This window comes from Aedes albopictus, chromosome 2 (genome assembly GCF_035046485.1).
Source record: "Aedes albopictus strain Foshan chromosome 2, AalbF5, whole genome shotgun sequence".
Lineage (NCBI taxonomy): Eukaryota > Metazoa > Arthropoda > Insecta > Diptera > Culicidae > Aedes > Aedes albopictus.
The window spans coordinates 374912034-374937234 of NC_085137.1; the positions used below are offsets into that span (position 1 = coordinate 374912034).

Consider the following 25201-nt stretch of genomic DNA (forward strand, 5'->3'; position numbering starts at 1 on the left):
CCAGGAAATTATCCAGGGAGTCCATTAGGAATTCTTACAATAAGCGAGGCAATAAGTCCTCCAGGGATTCTTCCAAGCAACACTGTGACTTATACTTTGAACATATACGTACTTAAATGCTAAAAGTGCTTTCAGAATTTCTCCAGGGAATTCTTCAGGAAGAGTTTTCCGGAATTGTACCAGTGATTCCTCCCGAAACTTCTCTAGGAAATACACCAGGAATTCATCTAGGAACTGCTTCTGAAATTCCCCCAGAAAATTCAGGATTTTTTGAAAAATTCCATTATTTAACAGTTTTTTGGTAACACCTGCAGAAAATTCTTCAAGAATTTATCCAGGCATTCGCACAGGAATAGCTCGAGGGTTTCCTCCAGTGACAGTTTCAAGATTTTTACGAGAATACCTTCTAGCAGATTCCAAAGGTATCTCTTGGAGTTTTAAATAGATGTCTTGAGACTATTTTCCAAGGATTTCTTATAAATTTTCTCTAAGAATTCGTTAGTATTTTTTGAGCAATTTTTGAGAGAATTTCTGAACATTCCCTGAAGGAATATCTGAACAAATTCTGCAGGGACCTCCAAAATCGTCCGACGAAATATTTCTAATTAAGCCGCAAAAGTATTTTCAAAAAAAAAATTGTATGAAAAATATAATAGACACGGCCTATTTAATAAAAAATAGGAAAATATCGAATTAAAAATGTCAATCTCTTCTTGTTTTGGACTAGAAATGCTCTATACTCAATGAAATTGAAAATGATTTTGATGCTGTAAATTTTACTCACTGATTGGTGATGTTGATTCTTGAAAACTTACCTGAAACGAGAGATAAGAAAATCATTAGATTTTTATTTTATTGTTATTCAATGTAAATAGATGAAAAATGGCCAGTAGATATTAACAGAAAAAAAGCCAACAGAAGCTGACAAAATAAAATCAATTCCAGTAAGGCTTAGTTTAGACCAGTCCCAGGTAACCACTAAGCACTTGAATAAGCCGTAGAGCAGCTCGTATTAAGCATTTGAACAGCTTTGCTGCCCTACGTTAGCTTTGAATTAGCATTCGGTGTGCTGCTCAAAAGCTTTCGGCGTTAATTGGCATTGCAATTGAGGCTTTCCACGGACCAGCACGAATCCATTTAAATCGATGTTTTTTAATCTACTTGATATTTTTGTATTCTATTCCTTGTTATGTGAGAAACCATTTTTTCATATCAAAAGTTCATATTTTGTCTCGACTAACTTTCAAATAGGGCCTATGAAAAAATGGAACACAAGCAAATAAAAAAATATATCACGGAAACGGCTTGTTCAATCGGAAAGGTGTCTTCGGCAAAGTTGTAGAATAATATATGGCGGCTCTCAGAAAAATACACATTGAAAAATTTATTTAGTTTTTCTTCTGAAGAAACTGAATTTTGCTACTAAAAATTAAATATCTCAAAAAGTTATTTTTTTACCTTCGTGTTTTTTCGTGAGAATAAAGTTCATTCTGTTAGCTATCATCTGTAAAATTTTCATAGTGGTAAAAAAAAAAGTTTTGGCACTTTGAACATTTTTGATTGCGTGTTTTTTTAGAGTGCATGACGAATTTCCCGCAAACTAGATTTTGTGGTTGGCAGCACCCTCTCAGATTTCAATGGAATTGTGTGGGTATGAAGACTATGTACTTTAAAGCAACGTTGCATACTTGTTTTTTTTTAATTTATCTACACTAATATTTGAAAAGGGCTTTAGTTTTTGACCATTTTTTTATACCAATGTAACTTAAAAATAACATGACCTACAAAAAATTCTGGTATGTGTGACTTTAAGGAATTTGTGTGAACTTTCAAAAAATTGAAATATTGGAAAATCGATTCCTTTCCTACACGCTAAAAAAAGTTAAAAAATAATTTGAAGTCAATTTGGAATACATGCCCAATTTGCGAAATTAAATTAATCCTATTCCGGAGAACCAAACCCCACACCAACCATTAAGATTAGAATTCAAAATGGATCAAAGTAATTAAATTGCTATTATCTGAATCTAACCCATCACAAAATGTTTTTTTTTTTGAGTCATACCAATTTTTGGGTATTTTTATACGTGGATTTTCACATATTAATATTGAACATAGCATTATATGTTTCAATTATAAATCTATCCAATACAAAGAATATAATTAAGGATTCTCTTTTGAACCAGAACACCAGATCTGTTAGCGTTAGCGTTAGCATTAGCGTTAGCGTAGTTTTTTGAATCAGAACACCAGATCTGTTACACATAAATTCAGATTATCAACCAGAAGTCGAATTTCAACTTAAAAGTTTCCTTATTCATAGGAGAATAAAATAAATACTTTGCATTAGATAGACTTGTGAATCAAACATATGGAGCTATGTTTACTTTAATATATGAAAATATCTGTAAAAAACGCCCTGGATAAAAACTTTTTTTCTACCGACGAGAAACACGCAAAATAATGACATGAAGTATTTGTTGTTAGGAACCGTCCATTAAAGACGTAGCATTTTAAGGGAAGTTTATGATATTGCTAGGAGCCTTCTATTAGGTATGGGAGAATATACTTAAGAGGGGAGGAGTTGTCAAAAATTTTCCACTAATGCTACCGTGATTTCGAATGCAGCGATATTGTCAAACTCAAACATTACAGAATCCTTGAAAAAGGTCCAATAAGAATCGAAACGTCGGGTTAAGAAAACATATAGATGTTTTTGATTGACCAAATTAGACTGAAATGCCAATTAACGTACAGTCGATCACCCAAAGAAAGTTGAACTCAAAGCAATAAAACAAGTACGACCACGATTCTCATCAGTCAACGAGATTGAAACTTTTACTACAAATCATTTTATTGCAATAGGTAAATATCATTTAAAATAAAAAATCAATAATTTTGCTTTGGGGATGAAATTGATCAGTAAATGAAATACCTTTGCATGTGCCAAAAATATGTTTTCCACCTGAATTAACCACCCCAGAATGCGAAATGCTACGCAAAACTTTTACGAGTTTTCTCAATTTTTTAATTATTAGGGGGATTAGGGGCATAATGGACACCCTAAGCCAATGAGTATGTTAGGCCTGTATAACAGACAAAAACTTAACATATTATCAGTTGGCTTACAACTTTAACTTGTTTCCTACGTATTTCAATCATTTGCAGCAGGTAGAATGTCATTATTGTGAAGAAATAGTGTATTGTAAACCGTGTGTTTTTTGGGATTGGCAGGAAAGGTACGGGGTGAAATGAACACCCATCGGGGCATAATGGACATCCCTGCATATTTCATGCTATATCTTAGATAATATCGACCAGTTAAGTAATTTGCCTATAGAGATCCATACCACAAGTATAATACTCCATCTTAGACGAGTTTACATATCATCAAAGCTAATTAAATAAATTTTAGGCTAAATTAATCGGATTGATTTTTTCCAAACTCTCTAAAACGCCTAACAGTATGCAACGCGCGTACATCCATTCATAATTGCCAGTGTTCATTTCGCCCCGAATGGACTACAACATTGAAATTGGTGTTTTGAATAAGTTTTGATCAAACATATAATACTTCATCCATTGCTAAGCCTGCGTATACATGTAGTTAAGCTAACAATTCATTGGTTTTTATGGTGAACACACTCAAACACTCGTAATACCTTATTTGCCGCTGCTTCGAAATTATAAGAAATCCACCATATGAAAAACATACTTCAATTTCAATGATATTTTGGTTACTTTGAAGAAATATAAATGGTACTTTTGAAAAATAGAACAATTACCTGTTCCTTTACACTTATGCATTAAAAGTTTTACATAAAAGTCAACGGTTTCGGCAAAAACAGGGGTGTCCATTTCGCCCCGGGTGTCCATTATGCCCCTAATCCCCCTAAAGATTTAAATTTAATAAATTTTACGAAAACGCCTTAAAGTATGCACTTTCATATTGAAAAAGTGATTACTTCCGGAAAAGTGCAATTTTATGTATAAATTTGAATATTTATAAAATTTTTGATGATGAAATCGTGTTTAGCAAATACTTGGCAGCTAAAAGCATCCATTCGAATATTCATTACATGTGCGATACAGCCACGGTAACAAAAGTTTGAAAGGGTATTTGAGATTCGCCAGACACGCAATTACGGAAAATATTGAATTTTATACAGATATATGTGACTAATTGACTGTAAAACATGTAACTCATCATTCAATAATCCTTTAGCCGGATGATGGTAATTTTCTACAAATTGTTTTAAGTTTAAAGCAATATTTTTAACAAATGAAAATGACCCTCACGTCGATCAATTTCACCCCACTGATCAATTTCACCCGAAATCACGGTACCTCAGAAATGATTTTCTTCAAAAGTGCCCATCTTGCGATATATGGCAAAACTTTCAATAATTACAAAAATGTCATGTTTGGCAAATTGAAATAATTTTTCTTATTTGCATTTTTTTGATTTTAAAGTGTATTGACATTTTTCAATGTTATGAAAGTTCACATGATTATCTAAAAGTCACTCATACATAACTTTTTTGTAGGTAATGTCATTTTTAAGTTATATTGAGTAAAAAACGGTCAAATACTTTAGCCCTTTTCAAATATTAGTCTAGATAAATAAAAAAACAACGCATGCCATCTTGCTTTTAAAATACATAGTCTTTAAACCTAAGAAATTCCATCGGGTTCTGAGACAGTTTTGCCAAACCCCTACGGCGAGTTTGCGTGAATTCGTCATACACTCTAAAAAACACACAACCGAAAATGTTCAAAGTGCCATAACTTTTTTGTACATTTTTTTACCATTATTAAATTTCTACAGATGGTAGCTAACAGAATGAATTTTATGCTCACAAAATATCACGAAGGTAAAAAATAGCTTTTTGAGATATTTAATTTTTAGTAACAAAATTCAGTTTTTCTAGAAGAAAAGCTAAATAAATTTTTCAATGCGTATTTTTCTGATAGCCACCATTTATTAATCTACAACTTTGCCGAAGACAGTTTTCCGATCAAACGAGCAGTTTCAGAGATATGATTTTTCATTTGCATGTGTTCCATTTTTTCATAGGCCCTCTTTGAAAGTTAGTCGAGACTCAATAAAAAGCTTTAATATGAAAAAATGGTTATTTATATTGATTAGAACAGCTGTGCAAAATTATATGCAAATCAAAAATGCAAAATAAAAAAAATGGATTTTTTTCGTGCTGCTTCGTGGAAAGCCCCATTACATGATGAGGTGTTTTCGCTTGGGAGCATTCAGCATGCTTTTCAACTGCTCTTCAAATGCAAAGAGCAAAGAGTATGGGAGATATGTTGTGTATCTGACAGCACATGTTGTCTCTCTCTTACAGGGCCCATGCCTCTGTTTACAAATTGCTCATCCGATTTGCTTCTTTGTTTTGTCCTTACTTATCCGAAAGCTCCGAAGCAAACATTGCTGCAGCTGATTTGGATTGGGAACTTGGCCATGAGAAAATTTCAGATTCTCATTTCGACGTAGAGTGTGTGCCGAATAGTTGGATGCTTTGTCGGATCATAAGATTACTCAAAAGAGAGATGAGGGAATCATATCCTGCAGATTAAAGAAAGATTGGAATTGTTTTTTACACAATAATATAGGGTAGAGAGCCCCTTGGGCAGTGGCCGGTATTTTGAGCACTCTTCGCTATAACTCAGTCGATTCCAAACCAATTGACTGGAAATTTTGTTCCCGGCTAGATACTATACGTATCTCACCGCGTTCCAAAAAATATGTCAATTGGTCAAAAAATTGGCTGAGTTATAGCAGAAAAGTGACCAAAATAGGAGCCCTGCCGAGAAGGTTCCACTTCCCTATTATTTTGGAAACAAGTTATTGGTGTTGGAACTGCAGCTCCTTTCCAGATCCTTCATGCTTTACCTAAAGTAGCAAGTCTGCTGACGACGATTCACAAATGACCCCAAACTTTATTCAATTTGTTTGATATACCCTATTATTTTCGAGATGCTAGTACATCGCACCCAAGGAGCCAGTTTTTGCAGTAAGGATATAGCCCGAATCACAAATGCTGCAAGTGAGATTTCAGATTGCAGTAAATATACCCTGCGAGAGTGGTTTGAGTTTGAGGGTGGCGTTAAAGTCATTAAAGATCTCTGTTTTCCCCAATCCCCGCTGTTCAAATTTGCATTTTGAGCAAGCAAGCTTGTTGTCGCCGTGGGAATATCTAGAACAGAACAAAAAGCGATGTGCTCAAACACTACTGACTGCACTATGACTTGGTGGCGGTGAGAAGGAATGTTTTAAGTGGGCATTTCTCACAGCAGCCTTACGAAAGAGCAATTATTCGGACTTGCATGATGGGAAGGTATGCGAAAATTGCGGATGTTTCCTAATGCTAGTGTAGGGTTTTTGATGTACCAAGTTACCGGGAACACAGGAGTTCCCAATTTTGAGGACTGCCCGTTTTGGAAAAATATACACTTTAACATGGATCCTTATCAATAATGGTGAGAACAGTTTGTCGTTATTTGAAGGGTTTCAAAACCCAATCGGTGATTACATTGTCGATTGATTCCTCGAATTTATTATAATAAGATTTATTAGGTAGATTTTCAGCCCGAGGTTGGTTCATCTCCAAGGTTACTGGATCACTATACCAATTTGTGGACCGTGCAGCACTGATTGATAAACAATGAGTTATAACCGACACCTCTGTGACGTCAAGTGAAGCACGTTCCAGACGTCTGTGCTCGGTGTGATACTCCAGGCACAGTTATTACTGTACGATACACAACCGGCACGGCGAATCGGAATCTTGCCTTATTGTGTTATACGTCACAACGGGTCACGGGGTGCCAATGATATACTAGAGGAGAACTAAACAACCATAGAGAAAGACCTATCTACCAACATCACTAACTGCCGCAACCACCACCGGCCGGCTAGGTTATAAAATTCTCTAAAACAATTTACCGGCAAATGTGACGCGTTGTTAATTGCCAGTTAACACGCGCGCGCTCGCGCGTCCAGAATCGTTTTCAGAGACTTAATTTGTTGTTTGATGTTTGCAAGCAAAGTGTTCGATTTAAGCCCCGCCGGCCGCCGACAAGCGCGTTTCTATTAAACGCAAATAAACGATCTGTTTTACAACGCTCGTTAAATATCGTCGGCACGAAACTAACTACATTGCGCCTGTACTGATGGATGATCCTCTTCAGTCAACAAATCATTCAGAAATGGATTTCCATTTGCATTTTCCGCTGCATACTTGCACCGGCGTTGTACACAGGGTACGACCGGTGAAATTTCCTCCCTTATTTTTCCGATTCAAGTACCTACAGGTAAATCAATTTCCAGGAAAATTGCTCAGTCCCGGTGCTTTCCGTTCACCGGAAGTCAACAACTGTCTTGTAAGAAAGCAATTGAAATATGCGTCTTGACTTTGAAACGGGCTGCATTCACCTGTTTGGATACTCAAGTTTTCTCGAAGGATGCTTCTTTCAGAGTTGATATAGTTCTCATACTTCTTTTTGTTTTTGTCGTAATGATTTGTATGTTTGTTTGTTTTTATGTACCTATTCTTATCGTTATTCTTGTTTCTTTTCCAATATCTGTTGTGTATAAGTATTATAGGATACTAGCTGTACCCGGAAAACTTTGTCTTGCTCACTACGTTTTTGACGTTTCAAGCTTATATCTAAAACCAAGTCCCCGGTTACAAAATATATGGAAGATCGATTTTCAAAAACTCTCATTTTTTCCATGTTTTTTGCCTCATAAACCTTCCTTGGGTGAAAACTAACTGAACAAAACTAAGACGACCAAAATCGGACCTTCCGTTCGCAAGTTATGCGCGGTGCCACGTATGCCACTGCATTTATAGATGAATTTCGCCCCAAATCGTATTCGGAGTTGGCAGCAACTCCTAGCTAAACCAGCGAAGGTCATAATCATCTCAGAATCCAATGAAACACAATTTGTTAAGAGATTTTGTCTCATTTATTCAAGCAGATTTTGTCATATTCATTCAATAAATACATTTTTTATATTTAAATAAATACTTTATTACAAGTGGTTTCTCTTAGGAAATGGCGAATTTCGTCCTAAATCGTATTTGGAGTCAGCAGCTCCCTCTCAGATTACAATGAAACTTTCTGAATATGTAAACCTTGACTTAAGGGCAAAGTCTTCGGTATACCAATCCGTGTGGTCAATTAATGATTTTTAATGAAACTCAACGTACATATGTACAGATGGAAATATTATTAGTAAAATTGCGAAAAAATCCACAGCTCAGGTGAGATTTGAACTCACGACCCTTATACGCTAGACAAGTGCTTTTCCAACTAAGCTACCGAGCCAATTAATGACACGGCATTTTGGTTGGTACAAGGTAATTCCAATCTCATCGATCATGCTTCATCTTTCCCTTAAATTTCACCGCAAATATATCCATCTCTTATGTACACATGCATGAAGAGCGATGCGATTTATTTACTGTTGAAACTGTTTGCCTAACTTTCAGGCGTCTCTTCATCACCGACTGTGGTGAGGAAGAACAATTGAAACCTGGTAGGCGACCAACGTGTCGTTCGCACTCTTTCATATACGACAGATTACTACAGAAGAGGTAGAAGCTCGAATATGACTTAAGGGCAAAGTCTTCGGTATACCAATCCGTGTGGTCAATTAATGATTTTTAATGAAACTCAACGTACATATGTACCAGTACCAAAATGCCGTGTCATTAATTGGCTCGGTAGCTTAGTTGGAAAAGCACTTGTCTAGCGTATAAGGGTCGTGAGTTCAAATCTCACCTGAGCTATGGATTTTTTCGCAATTTTACTAATAATATTTCCATCTGTACCTCTTTGGTCCAGAGACCATAAAAACGTGAAAAACTAATATATTTGCATATTTTATAGCACAACTCTTTACATTTTAGCCCCTTTAACGTATTTTTCCTGGAAACTACAATTCAATAGCTTTCAAAAAAAAAAAGAAGTTTAAAATCGGTCAACTGGTTCAAAAGTTACGATTTTTTGAAAAATTTTAGTTTTTAAAAACCTTAATTTTTTGAACCAGCCTATATGAAAACTGGTCACCCTAATGACGAAATAAAAAAATACGGGTTTAATTATTTCTGAAGAACTACAAGCCCACCAAGTTTCACGATAATCGGAGATGCACTATATCGTTTTTCTATGGAATGGCTGTATATATAGATTATAGATGATTAGAAATCGATTTTAATTCTATTTTAAGCAAAGTCGCTCTCTTCACACATCTCGTTCTCCGTAAGCAATGTTCCGATTGAGCTGAATATTTTACTGTAACTCATCTACATATGATATGTTAAATAAACGTTGAGAATGATTTTTTTAATTGATTTTTTTCTTATTGAAAAAAAAAATACTTTTCTTCATATATTTTGAAAATTTTGCTAAATTTTAAGGTGATCGTCCCCAAAACTCGCCATTATCTTGAATTTTATCAATCTGACGCAAAACCTGCATTCAGATGATCGAATGGTATTATATTCAGCTCTTAATTTATGTAAAAAGATTTAAAATTGGTTGAACAAAACGCAAGATATTTGAATTTAATTAAATTTCATATTTTAAAAAGTTGTAAGACATATTGAGCTAAAACTTAAAAACTGTTCTACCTAAAATTGTTTGAAGCATGGTTTCGAAATCAGCGCTTAATTATGCTTCAAAAGTTTCGGTCATTGACAAAAGTTCACGACTTTCGTTTTATGATGTAAGCTAGTGTTATCATATTTTTTTAAACTTTACTATAACTTCAGATTGCCGAGATTCTTTTGATTTGTCTGATTCTTCCTAGTCTATTATTTCTGGTCCTTATGATTTCTAACATTCACCCGATTCATGAGATTCTGCTGCTTATCGTTATTTTGCGGGCTTCCCTTGATTTATATGATTACCCTCTTAATCACCTAGACTCATGTGGTTAGTGTCTTGAAGACGTTGGTTCTCTTAGCTATATTCTCTCAACTCGTTTATTTTATTCCTCAGGTGCTCATGATTCGTCTAACTCGGCTAATACTCCTGATTACTAATTGTGATGCATTTTTCAGATTCAGATTCTCCAAATAGGCCAGATTCCAAGAAGGTACTGATTATGTTCAAAAAAAAGGGAAGAACCATAAAAATATACAATATATAATATTGAAATATATCGACTGTTGTGTATCTATCCTGATAACATTGAGAACTTATTCACAAAATTCTCCAGGCTCCCTAGTCCTCGTGACTATTCTTCTACAGTGGTTTTTCGATTTTATCACGATCAAAAAAAATACCGTGAGAGAAACTAAACCGAGAATTTGCCGAAACGAGAAATAAATACAATTTTTTAATTTAAAATCGATCATCAGCAAAATTTATAAACCGTAGTTCATATATTCTAACTGTTTTAGTTGGTTGGGCTGTGTTATATTGATTATTTGTTTATTTCGGAATGTTTTAGAACAAGTGTGATAAAAACGAAATGAAAACCGTGATAAAATTGAAACGAAAAACGTCAATTTGCGCTAGTAATGATAAAGCCGAAACGCCACTGTACTCATAATTTTCCCGTTTTATTTCAAAAGGGCGTAACTGCGTTTGCGACCAATAACTTCTCACAAAGCTGTTGATCGTATATCATTCATCTCACGCAACCCACATCCTTCAAACGAAAGAGGAGGATTTTATCTTTCTATACGTGCTAGTGAATTGCTCGGGAGGGATGAGATACGATCCATAGCTTTGTGCACAGGCATTGGGTGTAAAATCAGTTATGCTCTTTTGAAATGATGGTTCCGTTTTACCTTGCTTTTAGAATAGTCAGATTTTCTGAATCATTTCTCAATATTTGGGGATCCTTCAGACTTTTCCGGATCTGCTCGTTCTTCTACATCTTCTTTTTGACGATTCACCTAAACGTGTGACATTCCTTATTTTTCTAACACTTTAAGTTCTCTCGATTCTTTTGATCAAGCTAATTCTCCTAACTTCCCTTATTCTTCTAAAACTATTTATGTACAGAAAAATTTCAATTTATTACAATTCTTGTAATTAATGTTATTCTCCGAATTATTGAAATTGTTTTAAATATTTTTCCAGATTCTGTTGATACAGGGGATGGCCAAAATGTTTGGGATAGGCAACTTTTTTTTCACTCACAAAAAAGTTCAACATGCTATAACTTCTCATAGAGCGCATCAAAAAATCTCAAATTTTGTCTGCTTGTCAACCTATTATATGTGCATCATTGGTACAAATTTGGGCTCGATTGGTTAATATTTCGCAAAGTAAGAACCGTTCTGGTAAAACACCTTTTTTTAGACAACTCATTTTTGAGCTGTCATATCTCGGAAACCAGTAAACCGAATTGAATGAAATTTTGAACGTACACTAACAATATGTAAATGCTTCACAAACTATAAAAACATAGGTACTTTTTAAACGTTGAAAAAAGTTATCATGGATTGACACTTTTTGGACTTTTCTCGAAAACATGTAATTTTTTTACATCAATGTCAATAAATTTTAGTGTTGATATCCAAAGATTTTCCACTTCTGTTCTCAAATTATCTCTAATCAGATATATTAGAGCCTATTTAGATTGAAGGAAGAACACATTTAATAATTTTTGTGTGGTATTGTAAATTTTACTTATTTTCCTCTATATGAGCAAAAATTTCAACCCAATATAACTTAATTCGCCGTGAGAAAATATTGCATTTTATAACGTCGTATTAAGTATCAATATATTGTTGATAAACGTTAAAAAAATCATTCAATTCGGTTCACTGGTTTCCGAGATATGACAGTTCAAAAAATAGTTGTCTAAAAAATAGTGTTTTACGCGAACGGTTCTAACTTCGCGAAAAATTTATCAATCGAGCCCAAATTTGTACCAATGATGCACACATAATAGGTTGACAAACAGTCAAAATTTGAGATTTTTTGATGCACTCTATGAAAAGTTACAGCATGTGGAATTTTTTTGTGGGAGAAAAAAAGTTGCCTATCCCAAACATTTTGGTCATCCCCTGTACTCTGATTTTTCTGAACCTCCAAATTAATTTCCCTAATTCTCTTGATATTTCCATGTTCGAACTAGGCATTAGTAGAAAAACTTTCTCTGAAGCGGTTTAGGTCAATTCGCTCAAAACTGAAACGATAGGGAAGTGGAACCATCTCGGCAGGGGTCCTATTTTGGGCACTTTTCTGCTATAACTCAGTCAATTTTGAGCCAATTGATACAATTTTTGGAACGCGGTGAGATGCATATAGTATCTAGCTGTATACAAAATTTCAATTGAATTGGTTTGGAATTGACTGGGTTATAGTGGAAATTGCCCAAAATACCGGCCACTGCCCAAGTGGTTCGCTACCCTATATTCCTTTAGTGTTCAAATTCATTATATGATACATATCAAATCCCCCACATTTATTGTTCCCCTTGCTTCGGATTGCGGTTCCCACTGAAGATATCAGTGCATAACATATTATGAAGACTAAATTGCAAAGTAAACTTACGGTATAGAAGAAAAAATAGTTTGGGATTTGCAAAAGAGGAGCAAAAGATAGTTATATATTGTTGCTATAAGTTCCCCTTTCTACAGTTATCGCTCACTCTTTAGCCACTACCATTCGCCTAGTTACATTAGAACTGAATTCCACAATCAACTCAATAAATTTATCGGTTTTATTCAATATTAAAGCAACGAGGCCGTATATACGGGGGTTGGGTCTGAAATAGACAAAATTTGGTCTACGTGGTTTATGAACAGCCCCTAAGCACATCTGCATCTCATACAGCGCTCATGTGCTATGGATCTACAGCATGTGTACAGATTGTGTACAGCATCTCATATTATGTATAACTGCAATTGTAGTTGACGTCTATCTTTTCACAATCGTTGAGGGTAAGCTAACGAGAGATTCACTATTATACAGTAAATTCCTGATGATCCAAACATTTGATTTCTCATCTTTCTGGCATACGTGGGACCGCTCATAACTCACGAACGGAACGTCGGATTTGGGTTGTCTTTGTTTTGTTCTGTGATTTTCAGAAAATCAATTTTCGATGCATTTGATCAGGGCGTTCGGCTTGGAACGTCAAAAAACACAGGAGAGCTAGTAATCTTTATTTTTCTGATTCATTCTTCAGATTCCCCTCTCCCCAGAGGGGAAGAATTGTGAATCACTTGGTTCTGCTTTTCTTCTGGTTTTCCTGATTTTTCTGTTGCTTCGTTTCTCCTGATTCCCATAATTTTACTGGTTCTCGTGATTCTTTAGATTCTCCTGATGCTAGATTCCCATATTTGTTTATACTAGATCTTTTTATTTTTTTATTCTCTTGAATCTCTAGATTTACCTATTTTACTGGAATCTGTTAGTTTTTCAGATTTGCATTAGTTTATCTTGATTGTCTTTCTTTTCCCCACACTCCTGATTTTCCTACTTGTCCAGATTCAGTCGATTCTCCTGGTTCTCTTAGTTTCCCTGATTCTCTACATGATCTTGATTCTGCTTACTCCTGTCAATCTGCAGATTCTTCCAAAGCCATTCCAGATGCCTAGTTTCACTTAATTTTTGTGTCTCTTTCGAACCATTCGACTCTGAACATCCAAATTGTATGATTATCTTGTTTTTTTTTCCGAAGATTTTGATTCTCCTCTCACACAAAAGTGGTGGATTGCGGTCCGGGTTCTGACTACCAAATCTGTTTTTTTTTTAATTTGAAGGTTTTTCGGTTTCAAAAAACGGACAAATTTCTAAAACAAGGAATGAAAGTTAAAATATTTCAAAAAACAACTACTAGACGAAGAAACAACAATTTATTCGATCCCTGAAGAAGATCCCATAAGGATCGAAACGTTGACAATAGAAAATATATACACGCAGAAAAATATTTAGTAAACGCAATTGAATTCTAGTTAAAATCAACCGATTTTTCAGTTTGTTATAGCGACAAACTAATTTCTAGTTTAAACTGAACTGTTCCATTGTTTGATAATACAAATATGTTCATTTTCCGAAATTTTTGACAGTTTGTTAGAACAAACAGAGATTTGGTAGTTTCAACATAAAATAACAGATTACGACTGCACTTTTGCCACTAACAAAGCCGGGAAGTGATTGTGTTGGTGACGGCAGCTCCTGTGGCAGCTCGGAAATCTATTTTTAGACACTCGACCAGCGGATGGGAACGATAACGAATAAAAAAAGGCAAAAAATCGAAACCGACCAACTTTTTTTGGATGCAGTCTTAAGTACCTGCGCGTTATCCATCACGGCCAAAACTGCACTTGGAAGTTGAAGTGGTGGATTTGCTACACTTTCTTTGTGGCGATGTTGGGGTAAGAATTTTGAAGAAATGTGAGTGCTTCCGGGCCATGTTTATGGTCCCCATTTTGTTGAAACAAATGCAGATTTTAACGTTATATGGGATGATGGGAATTGGTTGTTTTGATCGATAAACTCTAAGTAAGAACAAAGAAATATAAATTTGGAATAAGTAAATGCTCAGTTTGAAAATCAACCATGCGTTTTATTGTTTCAAACAAGCCTCATTTTTCTGCGTGTAGCTGTTTTTGATCAACGAAAAGACTGAAACGCCACAAAATACCCAAAAAGTCTACCAAACAGTCATCTTCAAATTTGTGAATATACTAATTTTTCATTACTCTTTCAATACTTCTGAATATTCTTGTTCTATATATTTTTTCAAATTCCAGATGCTATTGATTTTCTTTATTCTCACAATGCACCAAATTCGGTTTGTCTGACTCTACTAAAGCTTTGCTTTTGACATGTTTTTAGAGTGTTATGGTTTATTTTTTAGATTCGCGAGATAACCCTGACTCTTCCGATTTTCCTGATTCGTCTGATCCTGCTCCTAAAAATTTTCATTCACTCATAAGATTATTCTAAATCTGCTGATTTTCCTAACCTGATTTATTCTCCAGATTCACGTTATTTACTTGATTTGTCAGATAGTACAGATTCTCCTCATGTTATTGATTCACCAGATTCTTCTGAATACCCGCCTGATACTCTCGATATCTTTAATCTCCTGATCTGATAATGCAGATTCTCCTTATTCAATCCATTCTTCTGAACCCGTTTATTCTACTTTTAGTCACAAATCTCTTGATCTATCTGATTCTTCTGATTTCCGTAATTCGCCGAGCTCTAGTCTTCTAGATTCTCCTGATTCCCTCGAATTTTCTTGTTTTCCAATTTCCCGTTTTAATGATTAACCTGTTTCTTTGTTCACCCTCCTGATAGTATCGATACTCCAGATTATTCGAAATCTCCCAAAAATCTTGATTCCCTTTCGTTTAATTCTTCATATTTTCCTGCTTTTTCTTCTTCGTTTTCGTTTATTCTTGGAAAAACTCATAAATGAACATCCTCCTCTGTCACTTGCATTTTGTACATCGTGTCACAGGCACTAGAATACTTTGTGCTCAAGGAGGTCTAAAAAATTTTCATTCCGAAATCCTGTACCAACCGGTAATCAGATCCGTCACTCTCAGTAAGCATGGTTCTGCTTAACACCCTCGCATTTACTGTTTCGTCTATATTGTCCATTCTGACGAATTCCCTAATTACTTGTTCCTTCTACTTCTCTCGATTCTCCTTTTTGTATCAATTTTCCTGATTCTTCCGATTCCATCTTCAGATTCTCCTAATTGGCCTAATTAATACGGCCCTTTTCATTCTCCTTTCAGTTCTTCATCTTCGGATTTACCTGATTCTTATACTTCCTGAATTTTAGTGATTTTATATGTTCTTCTGATTTTACAGCGAAAGTGGAAGTGAGCCGGCCACACTCTACGCAGGGGTGGAAACGAAATCTGCAAACAAGCGTTAGACTGGAACCCAGCAGGACATCGCAGCAGAGGCAAATCCAGAGGTTCATGGCGGCGCAGCCTCAACAACGAAATCAAGCAATCGGCTAGCAATCGCCCAGGATGGAAATCTTTCAATTCGGTCTTCTGCACCACCGTGGGTGCCCAGGACTGAAAGTAAGTAAGTAGTCTGATTTTACTGACTTTCCTGATTCTTTCGATTCTCGTGATTCTCGATTGTAGTTTCAATTTGGTTCCATTGAAGTATAAGAAAGAGTGACGAAAAGGAGAATTAAAGAGGAGGCATTGAGACAAGAGTTTCCAGAGTGTAATTAAGAGTAGAATAATAGGATCCATGAAAAATTGATGGAAAGCCATGCATGGTTTAAGGGAGTTCAAAGCTGATCAAACGTGAATTCAGGGGAAAGGACGGATTAATGATGCTCCAGGCGGTTTCAGGAGGGACTCTGGTGAGTTTGGGGGCTCCAGTACCGGGGCTATCGAGGGTTTCATGGGGGCTCAAAAAATTTCATGCAAGTTCCAAGGGGTTTAAGATCGACTTCGAAGGAGTTCAGGGGTTCGAAGGGTTGACGGAAGGTTTCAGGGAGAATCCAAAGTTTCAGAAGAAGGTTTCAGAGCGTTTAACGTTTACGAGGACGGGTTTCAGAGCGTTTTACAAGGACGGGTTTCAGTGCTGTTTAACCATTTGGAGCCGGAGGGGTCAATATGACCCCGGCAATGAAACCGAGCATAAGAAGTGTGTTCGAGGCCAGCAAGGTTACGGTAGCGACGGTAAAACAATCCGGGTCCAAAAAGTTAAGGGAAGTTTCAAAAAATTGCATGCAGTATTAGGAGGTTATTCATTATACTACGAGAGAACTTTAGTTGATCTCGTAGATTCAATTATACATATGCTTGAGGAAGCTTTACAGCGCCGGTATTATTAGTAAATCCAAGTAGCTATGATCAAGGGACTTAATGGTGACCTGAGCAGACATCAAACTGACCATTTGAGAGAGCATAGTGACATGCGGCTGTGTAAAAATGGAATTTGTTCCTAATTCATCAAATAATTACAAGTTACCTTTGTAGTTCCGATGACCAATACTCAAGAAACTTCTTGTCCGAAAAACAATAAATTCATTACTTTAAAACATAGATATTAGAGTGGGTCATCGTTTATATGGAAAAAATGAAAAATTCAATGGAATCCCATCAGATCGAGGCTTTTATGATCTCATTTTAGGACCCAAATAAGTGTGCAAAATTTTGGCACGATCGGTTATGTTTACCTTTTGCGCATCGCGTATGAAGTTTGTATGGAGTTTTACATGGGAAAACACACTTTTTTGCATTTCTCTCATAATAAGCTCGATTTTTTCTAAAACCATATAACCGATAAAGTGAAAACATAGCCTAGGGTGTCCTGAAAAACTTTGTCGAAGATCGCGAAGTGATCTGATGCTTATGAAAAATGTTATAGTGTTGGCATTGCTTGGCGAAACAACATGATTTTGTTGCTATTGTTATTGTTATTGTTATTGTTATTGTTATTGTTATTGTTATTGTTATTGTTATTCTTTTACATGTTAAAACATAAACACATGCATGCGGTTCGTTAGTTATAACTATTTTCACAAGCATCGGATCGCTTTGCGGTCTTCAACCAAGTTTTTCAGAACATCCTAGGCTATCATTTTACAGTATCGGTTAAGAAGTTTCAGACAAACTTTTTCAACTTATGACAAATATGCAAAAAAGTATGTTTTCCCAAACAAATTTCAATTGCAATGCGCAAAGTGTAGACGCAACCGATCGTGCTCAAGCTTTGCCCAGATACTCAGGACCCAAAACGGAACCAAAAAAGCTTTGATCTGAGAAAACGGTTCGGATGACGCACACTAATAGATATGTGTGGGCTGATGTAAGTAACTAATATCTTAATAATTCAGCGTATAGATTCGATGACCTATTTCAAAAGATTTCTTGGAGGCCCTTAGAGATTCTCATAAGCTCCCCTCATGCTACCTCTCCACTTTACTTCACAGCCATCTTAAACGCCCATTAAATCTCCTCACCACTTCTTAAACCTCTAATCAAGATCGTAGGAATCACAATATTCCCTCAGCTTTTATTACACCTCAATGTCATACTTTTCCTGGATCAACCCAAAGGTAAATATCAAATCAACAATGACTCCCGGTGTACGCCGGTAAAATATCCGCCAGAAAGTATAAATAAGCATCCGCTGAACGGCTCCCACCATACTTACGATTATAATCCATTTTGGTGCACAGCAGCAAACTCAGCTTCCGGATTCCAACAGCAGCAAGCAGTACAGCTAGCTAGTAGTGTAGTGCGCAGAACTGTTCAGAGCAGAAACTTATTCCATTCACAACAGTCGCCGTTGATATCCGCCGCGTCCTTCCGTGTGGCAAACAATTGGACTCAGCTGCCGTTGTTTCTGCTATTGCTGTTTGCTGCTGCTATAACTGATGATGACGGTAATGGCTGGCACTCTTGAATTTGCACTGGAAGTGTTATGATTTCCGCGGAAAACAATTATCGTTTCACAACTTTGTGTTGGGGGCACAGAATACGGGATCGTCGATGCGGAGGGTGGTTACGCGGGAACACTTTTCCATACGCTGATTTTGAATCCCCGTCTGTACTAATGCACTTGTTTTTCAAGAGGAATAGATTTCAGTTGAATTTGAATATGATATTTCCCCATCATATAAAAATACGAGATTAATTATTTACGACGAACTACAAATTCACGAAGTATCACGACATTCAGGAATCTTACTGTATCTCTTTTTAGAAGGGAAACCTGTATAAGAATATGTATAAAAACAATATTTTGATTTTTCAACTTTACCTAGTTGGTGTGACACCAATGTTGATGCGTACACAAGTTTAATGAAAAAGTGAGATTGAAATTTCAAAAAAAAACCCCCACGTGCTTCAGTGGGAATCGAAACTTTGACTCCCAATTCTCAAGACGGGCGCTTCTTTCCTCCAAGCTACAGAGCCACTTGACCATCTCCATCTCCGCCTTCAGGGGACAGTATAGTGATTTCCAGTGAAATTCAATGTTTCCAATATACTCAATGCTACAGTATGAGGTAAGCACCCAAACGTAGAATGATACAAAAGGAAACGAATCGGATCTTCCATTTATTGGAGCTGGAAACAATGCATATCGTTCTGTGGACAAACTTAAGTTCAATCGAAAGAACTATACGTCCCATCAAAGCTTTGTTTCGATACTCAATTTGTGAAGGGACGGATACTAAGGATGGTAGCATTCAAACGAATGAATACGTGCTAAGCGGAAAGTGGAAACAGCACTACGAAAAACATCTGAATGGCTTGGGAAACCTGTACCAGAACCGATTTCCGGATTCCTACAATCACCGGTAATTGATTCAGTCACTAATTAAATGGTGGATCTTTTCTCATAACATTCCTGTATAATCATAAAGTTTCGCAGTTTCCTAGCATTCAGCGAGAGACTACACACATGTACACGCCAACTGTTACTCAGAATCACCAAACATTTCACACTCGTTTCCTAAAACACAGAAAGAACCGAGTGTTCGTTTTCACACCATTCGTGTTTCGATGATTTGCTCATCAGACACAGTGCCGCAACAGCCAATGTGCATCGGAAAAGAGGAGGGTCGAACAAAATGCCCCGTTTGCAGTTTAGATTACTTAGATATGTCAGATGGAGGATTTTTTAGAAACATTTAAGCAAATTTTGATTTGAGATTGCTAACCATAAATGCTGTAAGATGTCTGTGCTACCGCTTCTGATTCGTATTCAAAAGGTCCTGGGTTCAATCACTGGTCCGTCCCTTTTCTCCTACTTTATATATTTCTATAAGCTTTCTCCCTCCTTTCTACATATACAACTCATGTATAAAATATGTTCATAGCCATTGCTAGAACCAGAAACGGTTGAAAAGCCGTTTCCATTCCATCCAGCTTTCGCAGCACAGTTTTAATCTATTATATAACGCTTATGAGTTATGCAATCAAACGAACTGTGCCGCATTAGCTTCATAGTAATAATCACAGAAGCCTATTCCCCTTACGCCTGGCATCCACGCACCAATGCGTGAACCTTCCGCCAACCATATCCGATCAACACTCCGACACCCGCATGAATTTGTGCAGAAGCAGAAGTATATTCGGTTTGCTGTGGATACAAACGATTACAATCGAATCATCACTTCCTTCTCCTTCCCCATAAAAAAGAAGATCACGAACGCTTACAATCTGAAGTAGTTTGCTAGTCTCCAGCAGAGATCTCATTGGTTCCATGTGTGAGTGTAGCTAGTCTGACGGTACTGGAGTAGCATGCACGAGCGGTCAATTATGCTCAAGCTGAAGCTGAAGGAAGTTATTTGTGCTATTCATACGTTTGGTCATAACTTCACAATTCATGCATATAAAAGGCACATAAAGGCATATGATACTGCATGAAAAATGTTCCTATTAGTTTTGTCACAGTATTTGTTGTTGATAAGTAATTTACTTTTGAAATGTGATTGATCTCTACAATGTACACATGTTCTCCGAAGAAATTACTGAAGAATCATAATATACTAACATAAAGAGAATTTCAATTAAATTTTTACTTTTTTTTTTTTTTCATTTGGGGTTCAAATACCCGAAATTGCGATGATGTACTCTACAATCGCAAAGAATACTTTGCAGCACCTTCCCCTCCTAGCTATCATATTTGTTTTGAGCCGCTTGTACTCGTGATGTTTACATTTATAGACTCTCTTCTAAGCTTCTTTATTGCGGCCGACGGCGGTGGCGGCAGTGGCGGCGACCAGCTACGTTTCAAAAGCACCTACGACAACGACGACGACGATGACTTCGTCATCATATTTTTATTGGTATTATGTAACACGAAACCCGTTGACTTTGTCGTAATTGCTTCAAGGCATACTGGCTAGCTGGCTGGCTGGAGCAGAACACACCTCACAGGTAAAAGGTATAAGTACCTACACTGCCTTCGACAATGTATGCCGAGCGGATTAATACTGAGTGGTCAGTGGCTTATACTCACAGAAAATCAACCGATGGAATTTGCTCCAATGGATCAACCCACTGACTGTGACTGGGATATTTGGAATTTGCACTCCATTCCATTTGTTCATTATTTGCCATCAATTCATTGCAGATTGTCAGCTCCTAAAATGTGTGCACCCACGCGAATCGATGACGATAGAGCGTTCCAATTGGGTCCGATCAATTACTGTGAAATTCCATAACTGCTTGCGCGGAATACAGTATCGGACAAATATATGGAGCCTTCAGATAGCATCAGTATTACTCAAATGATTTTCCCCAGAAAAAAATTAGAGCAACTTCTAAAAAAAAATCCAAGAGACTCTTTACGAAAATTATACAATTCGAATACGAGGGAATTTGGAGAAACCACCTCAGTTATTGAAGGAGGAAACCATATAAGAATACCTAACTGAGTTTTTGCAGACTATCATGAGAAATCTCCAAGAGACACAACTCAAACAAGTTTCTGGAGGAATCTTTATAGCTTTTTATGGTGAAAACCCAAAGTTGTTCTTGTAGATTTGAAGGACTTCATTAGAAGACAGTTTGGCGACCCTACATGACCCAAAGGTTTATAAGTCTTTCTACTAGAATTCAGTTTGGTTGAATATGCAACGTTACTCAGTACTCAGTTTAGTAGATATGGCCTATAGTGTCTCTAAATGACATTTGTGAGTTCAAGAGCTTCACGGATCTCAGTAGATTATGCAATGGTATTATTTATGGCGAAAACACATAAAGTTATACTTGTAGATTTGAAGGACTTCATTATAGGACAGTTTGGACAACCAGTAGATTATGCAGTGCTATTATTTATGGCGAAACACAAAAAAAATATTCTTGTAGATTTGAAGGACTTTACTACAAGGCAGTTTGGAACACTTAGAACATCCCAGAATATAAAACACCTTTTGATATTCTTGACGAAGGTTAAATGAATACATATGAACGTAACCCAGATCCAAATTCAGCTCTTTTCGTTTCTCCATACTTCATGGTGTTCAGGATGTTCTAGGCTGTCAGTTATGTATCAAATATGAATATTTCCATCATTTCTTCCTCAATTTTCAACAACTTTGCTGAGGACAATATTATGTTTGATTGAATGTGGGAATTTATACAGCCGTTTCTATGTTGGGGTCATATATGACCCCTCCGGCTGCAAAGGGTTAAGTAATTCCTCCAGAAATTCTTAAATAGAAGGATTCAATTAGAAAATCGTTCCGAAATTCCTACAGCTGTGCAATTCTTTCCGAAAATCTTTCAGGGAATTTTCAAAACATTCGGCAAAGAACACTTCCGAAGGTTTCACTTAGAAATTCTTCAGGAATTCCATGGATTCTTTCAGACATTCGTACAAGAATTCGTGAAGTAAATCACCCACGGATTTATTCAGAAATGCTCACAGCGATTTTTCAGACGAAGTTCAGGATTTCGCCATAAATGTCTCCAAGGATTTCTTTAGAAAATTTTGCACAGACTTCTTCAGAATTTTTTAATGGTCTAGCGTTGGGCAATTTTGAATTGATGTTCACAACATCGATGTTTTTGTTCCGATTATTCGATTTTTTTTAATCGATGTTGAAGCCCCACGAAATCGACCAAATCGATTTTTTACATTCGATTTTTCTTTCGATTCAAAAATATTAAATTTCTTTTTTTTAGAATGATTCCGAATGGATTCTGAACTTTTTTTTTGTTCAGAATCCCTCTTAGGATTCTAGATGAATGTTTCTTAACTCTCAGGTGGCGGTGCTAAAAAAATAGCCTCAGAAGACTGTGCCTACAAAACACCGTTACACTAATTTTTAGAAACATCATATCTTCTTCGTTTTAAACCCAAATGTAAAATTTTTTATATTGCCGAAAACCTTGGGGCCTCAGCTTTCATAATAATTTTTCATACATAGTCGTAGCGAGGAAAAACGATAAAAAGGGGCTCTTCAAAGAGGGGCACCTCCTTAAAAACAGCGTTACACTAATTCAAATGCTTATATCTTTGCTGTTAATCCACATAATTACAATTTTCTTCCATAATTGGAAACCACCAACACTCACCTTGCTAGAAAAAATATCGAACATAGTCGTAGCAAGGATAAGGGCAAATGGGGGGCACCCCATTTATGTGTTCGCCAAACATATAAAAAATTATATCAGCCCCGTTTTGCAAGCAAATCATGATTTTCTTTTACGGTCAGAATCTTCAGGTGAGGTACTTCCAAGAAAAAATGCAAATCATGGGCGGAGCTAGGAAAAACAGTAATAAGGGGCAATTCTTTCAAAATCGTCCAAAAATTTCAAAAAAATCATAACTTGACCATAAAGTAACAAACAATCAATTTTCTTGCGCTAATTAGAAGCTAAGAATCTTGCACTATCGAGAAAAATAACACACAGGCGTAGCCAGTGATATGGGCTCGCAAGGGGCACAGAAATTGAGTTTTCAAATCAGTACACATAATCAATATTCCATACTAATTTCTCAGTCATCAAATCTAAATTTATTCTTTCTTTTTTTACCACTGTAAGCCACCAGAACCCACCTTGAAAGGATCAGGCATAGTCGTAGTAAGGAAATAATAGAGGGGGGGGGGGAGAGAGAGAAAGGTGACTTTAAATATTTCTTTAATATTTGCCGCTTCGCAGGTTAATGTCTTTCTTCCACGATAAGCATCATGAGACGATGAACTTTATTGGGAAAAACAAAATACAATACATAGGCGGAGCTAGGGAAATTGTAATGAGGGGCAGCATCTAGAAAAGTATACACACATTTAAGAAAGCGATAGCTCAACAAATTCTCATTTTCCTTCACAAATAAAATGTTAGGAATCTTTCTTTGATGGAAAAAAATATCACACATAGTCGTAGCCAAGGGTTCATACGGAACATTTAATTTTAAATCAGTTTACTAACATGCACTATTTATTTTTCTATTACCAAATGATCTTCTAAAAATGGGGTGGGAAGCTAGTTTTAGGTGTTCTCCAAACCTTTTCATTTCTTTCACAATTCCTTATGCCCATTTTCGTGTTCAACAGGAATCGCTCAAGATATTTCTCGATGGATACTGGTAGAAAGTATCAACAGAGAATATTATTTGAATCATTTCTGAACAACTGCGTACTGCGATGCAAGATAAACGATTACTTAGGAAATACAGGGAATGAATTTCCTATGCATCAAAATAGGCCCATATATTCCTACTGAACTGCAAATAGCCTTTCGGTAAAAAAAAAACATTAAAATAACACTAAAAATAGACAAAGTTTAGAAACAAGTAATAAGGGGCAACCACTTAAATCAATTACTCCTACGGAAGACATAAAGAATGAAAAAAAAGTTCAAAATTAATAAAAAAAACTCTTTAAAACTCTTCCAGCAATTCCTACTAGGATGTCTCTAGAAACACCTTCTATGAAATCTCCTGAAGTTCTAGAAATTCCTCCAGAAAATTCTTCAAGAACTTTTTGTGGGATCATTCAATGCAATATTCCATGAATTATTCCAGAAGTTCCTCCAGTGATTTCTCCAGGAATATCTTCAGAGATTTTATCCAGAAATTTCAGCTGTGATTCGTCAAGCAATTGCAACTGTGGTTCTACCAGCAATTCCTTCTAGGACTCTTCCAGAAATTCTTACTGTAATACCTCCAGTTTTCTCGTGGGATTTCTTCAGGATTTGTTTTTCTAGGATTAAGCATGGCAATATTCCGGACATTCTTATAGAAGTTCCTCCGGTGAATTGTCTAGAAATTCCTTCAGAGATTTTATCCAGGGATTCCTCCAGTTATTTATCATGGGATTTCTCCAGGAGATCCCCGTGGCCTTCCTCCAGAAATTCCAGCATGGATTCCTCACGTTCTATTCCTGTAGTTCTTCCAACTATTCTTGCTTAGACTCCTCCAGAAATTCTAACTGTGGTTCTTCAGAAATTCTGCAAGGGGTTCCTCTAGAGCTTTCTTGCTTTGACCCTTCCGTGCAATCTTCCTGTAATTCTTCTAAAAATTGCTTCGATTGTTCTGCCAGGGATTTCTTCAAGGACTCATCCAGAAAATCGTCCAGAGATTTTATCCAAGAATTCCTTCAGTTATTTATTCTAACTACCGTACCTCTAAGAATGATTTTAGTGATTGCATTTATCCTGGCATTCTTGCTGGAATTTTCCCGGGAAATCTTCCTGAGATTTTTTCAGAAACTTCTCCTGCGATTCCAGGGCCTTGGGTCTTCTCTGTGGAATCT

General features: G+C 36.4%; 1 protein-coding gene across 6 annotated transcripts in view; it reads right to left on the reverse strand.

The window, feature by feature from the left end:
- The window catches only part of LOC109422492 (high affinity cAMP-specific and IBMX-insensitive 3',5'-cyclic phosphodiesterase 8), an 871092-nt gene that overhangs the window by 464210 nt on the left and 381681 nt on the right, over positions 1-25201 (reverse strand). Inside the window, exon 1 of one of the 6 annotated variants that reach the window (XM_062852978.1) lies at positions 18139-18611. The exons of the other annotated variants lie outside the window; for them this stretch is intronic. Within the exon in view, the coding sequence (XP_062708962.1) occupies positions 18139-18151 (13 nt within the window). The 5' untranslated portion in view covers positions 18152-18611. Of the gene's footprint in view, positions 1-18138; positions 18612-25201 lie in introns of those variants that run through there. 6 annotated transcript variants of the gene reach the window in all.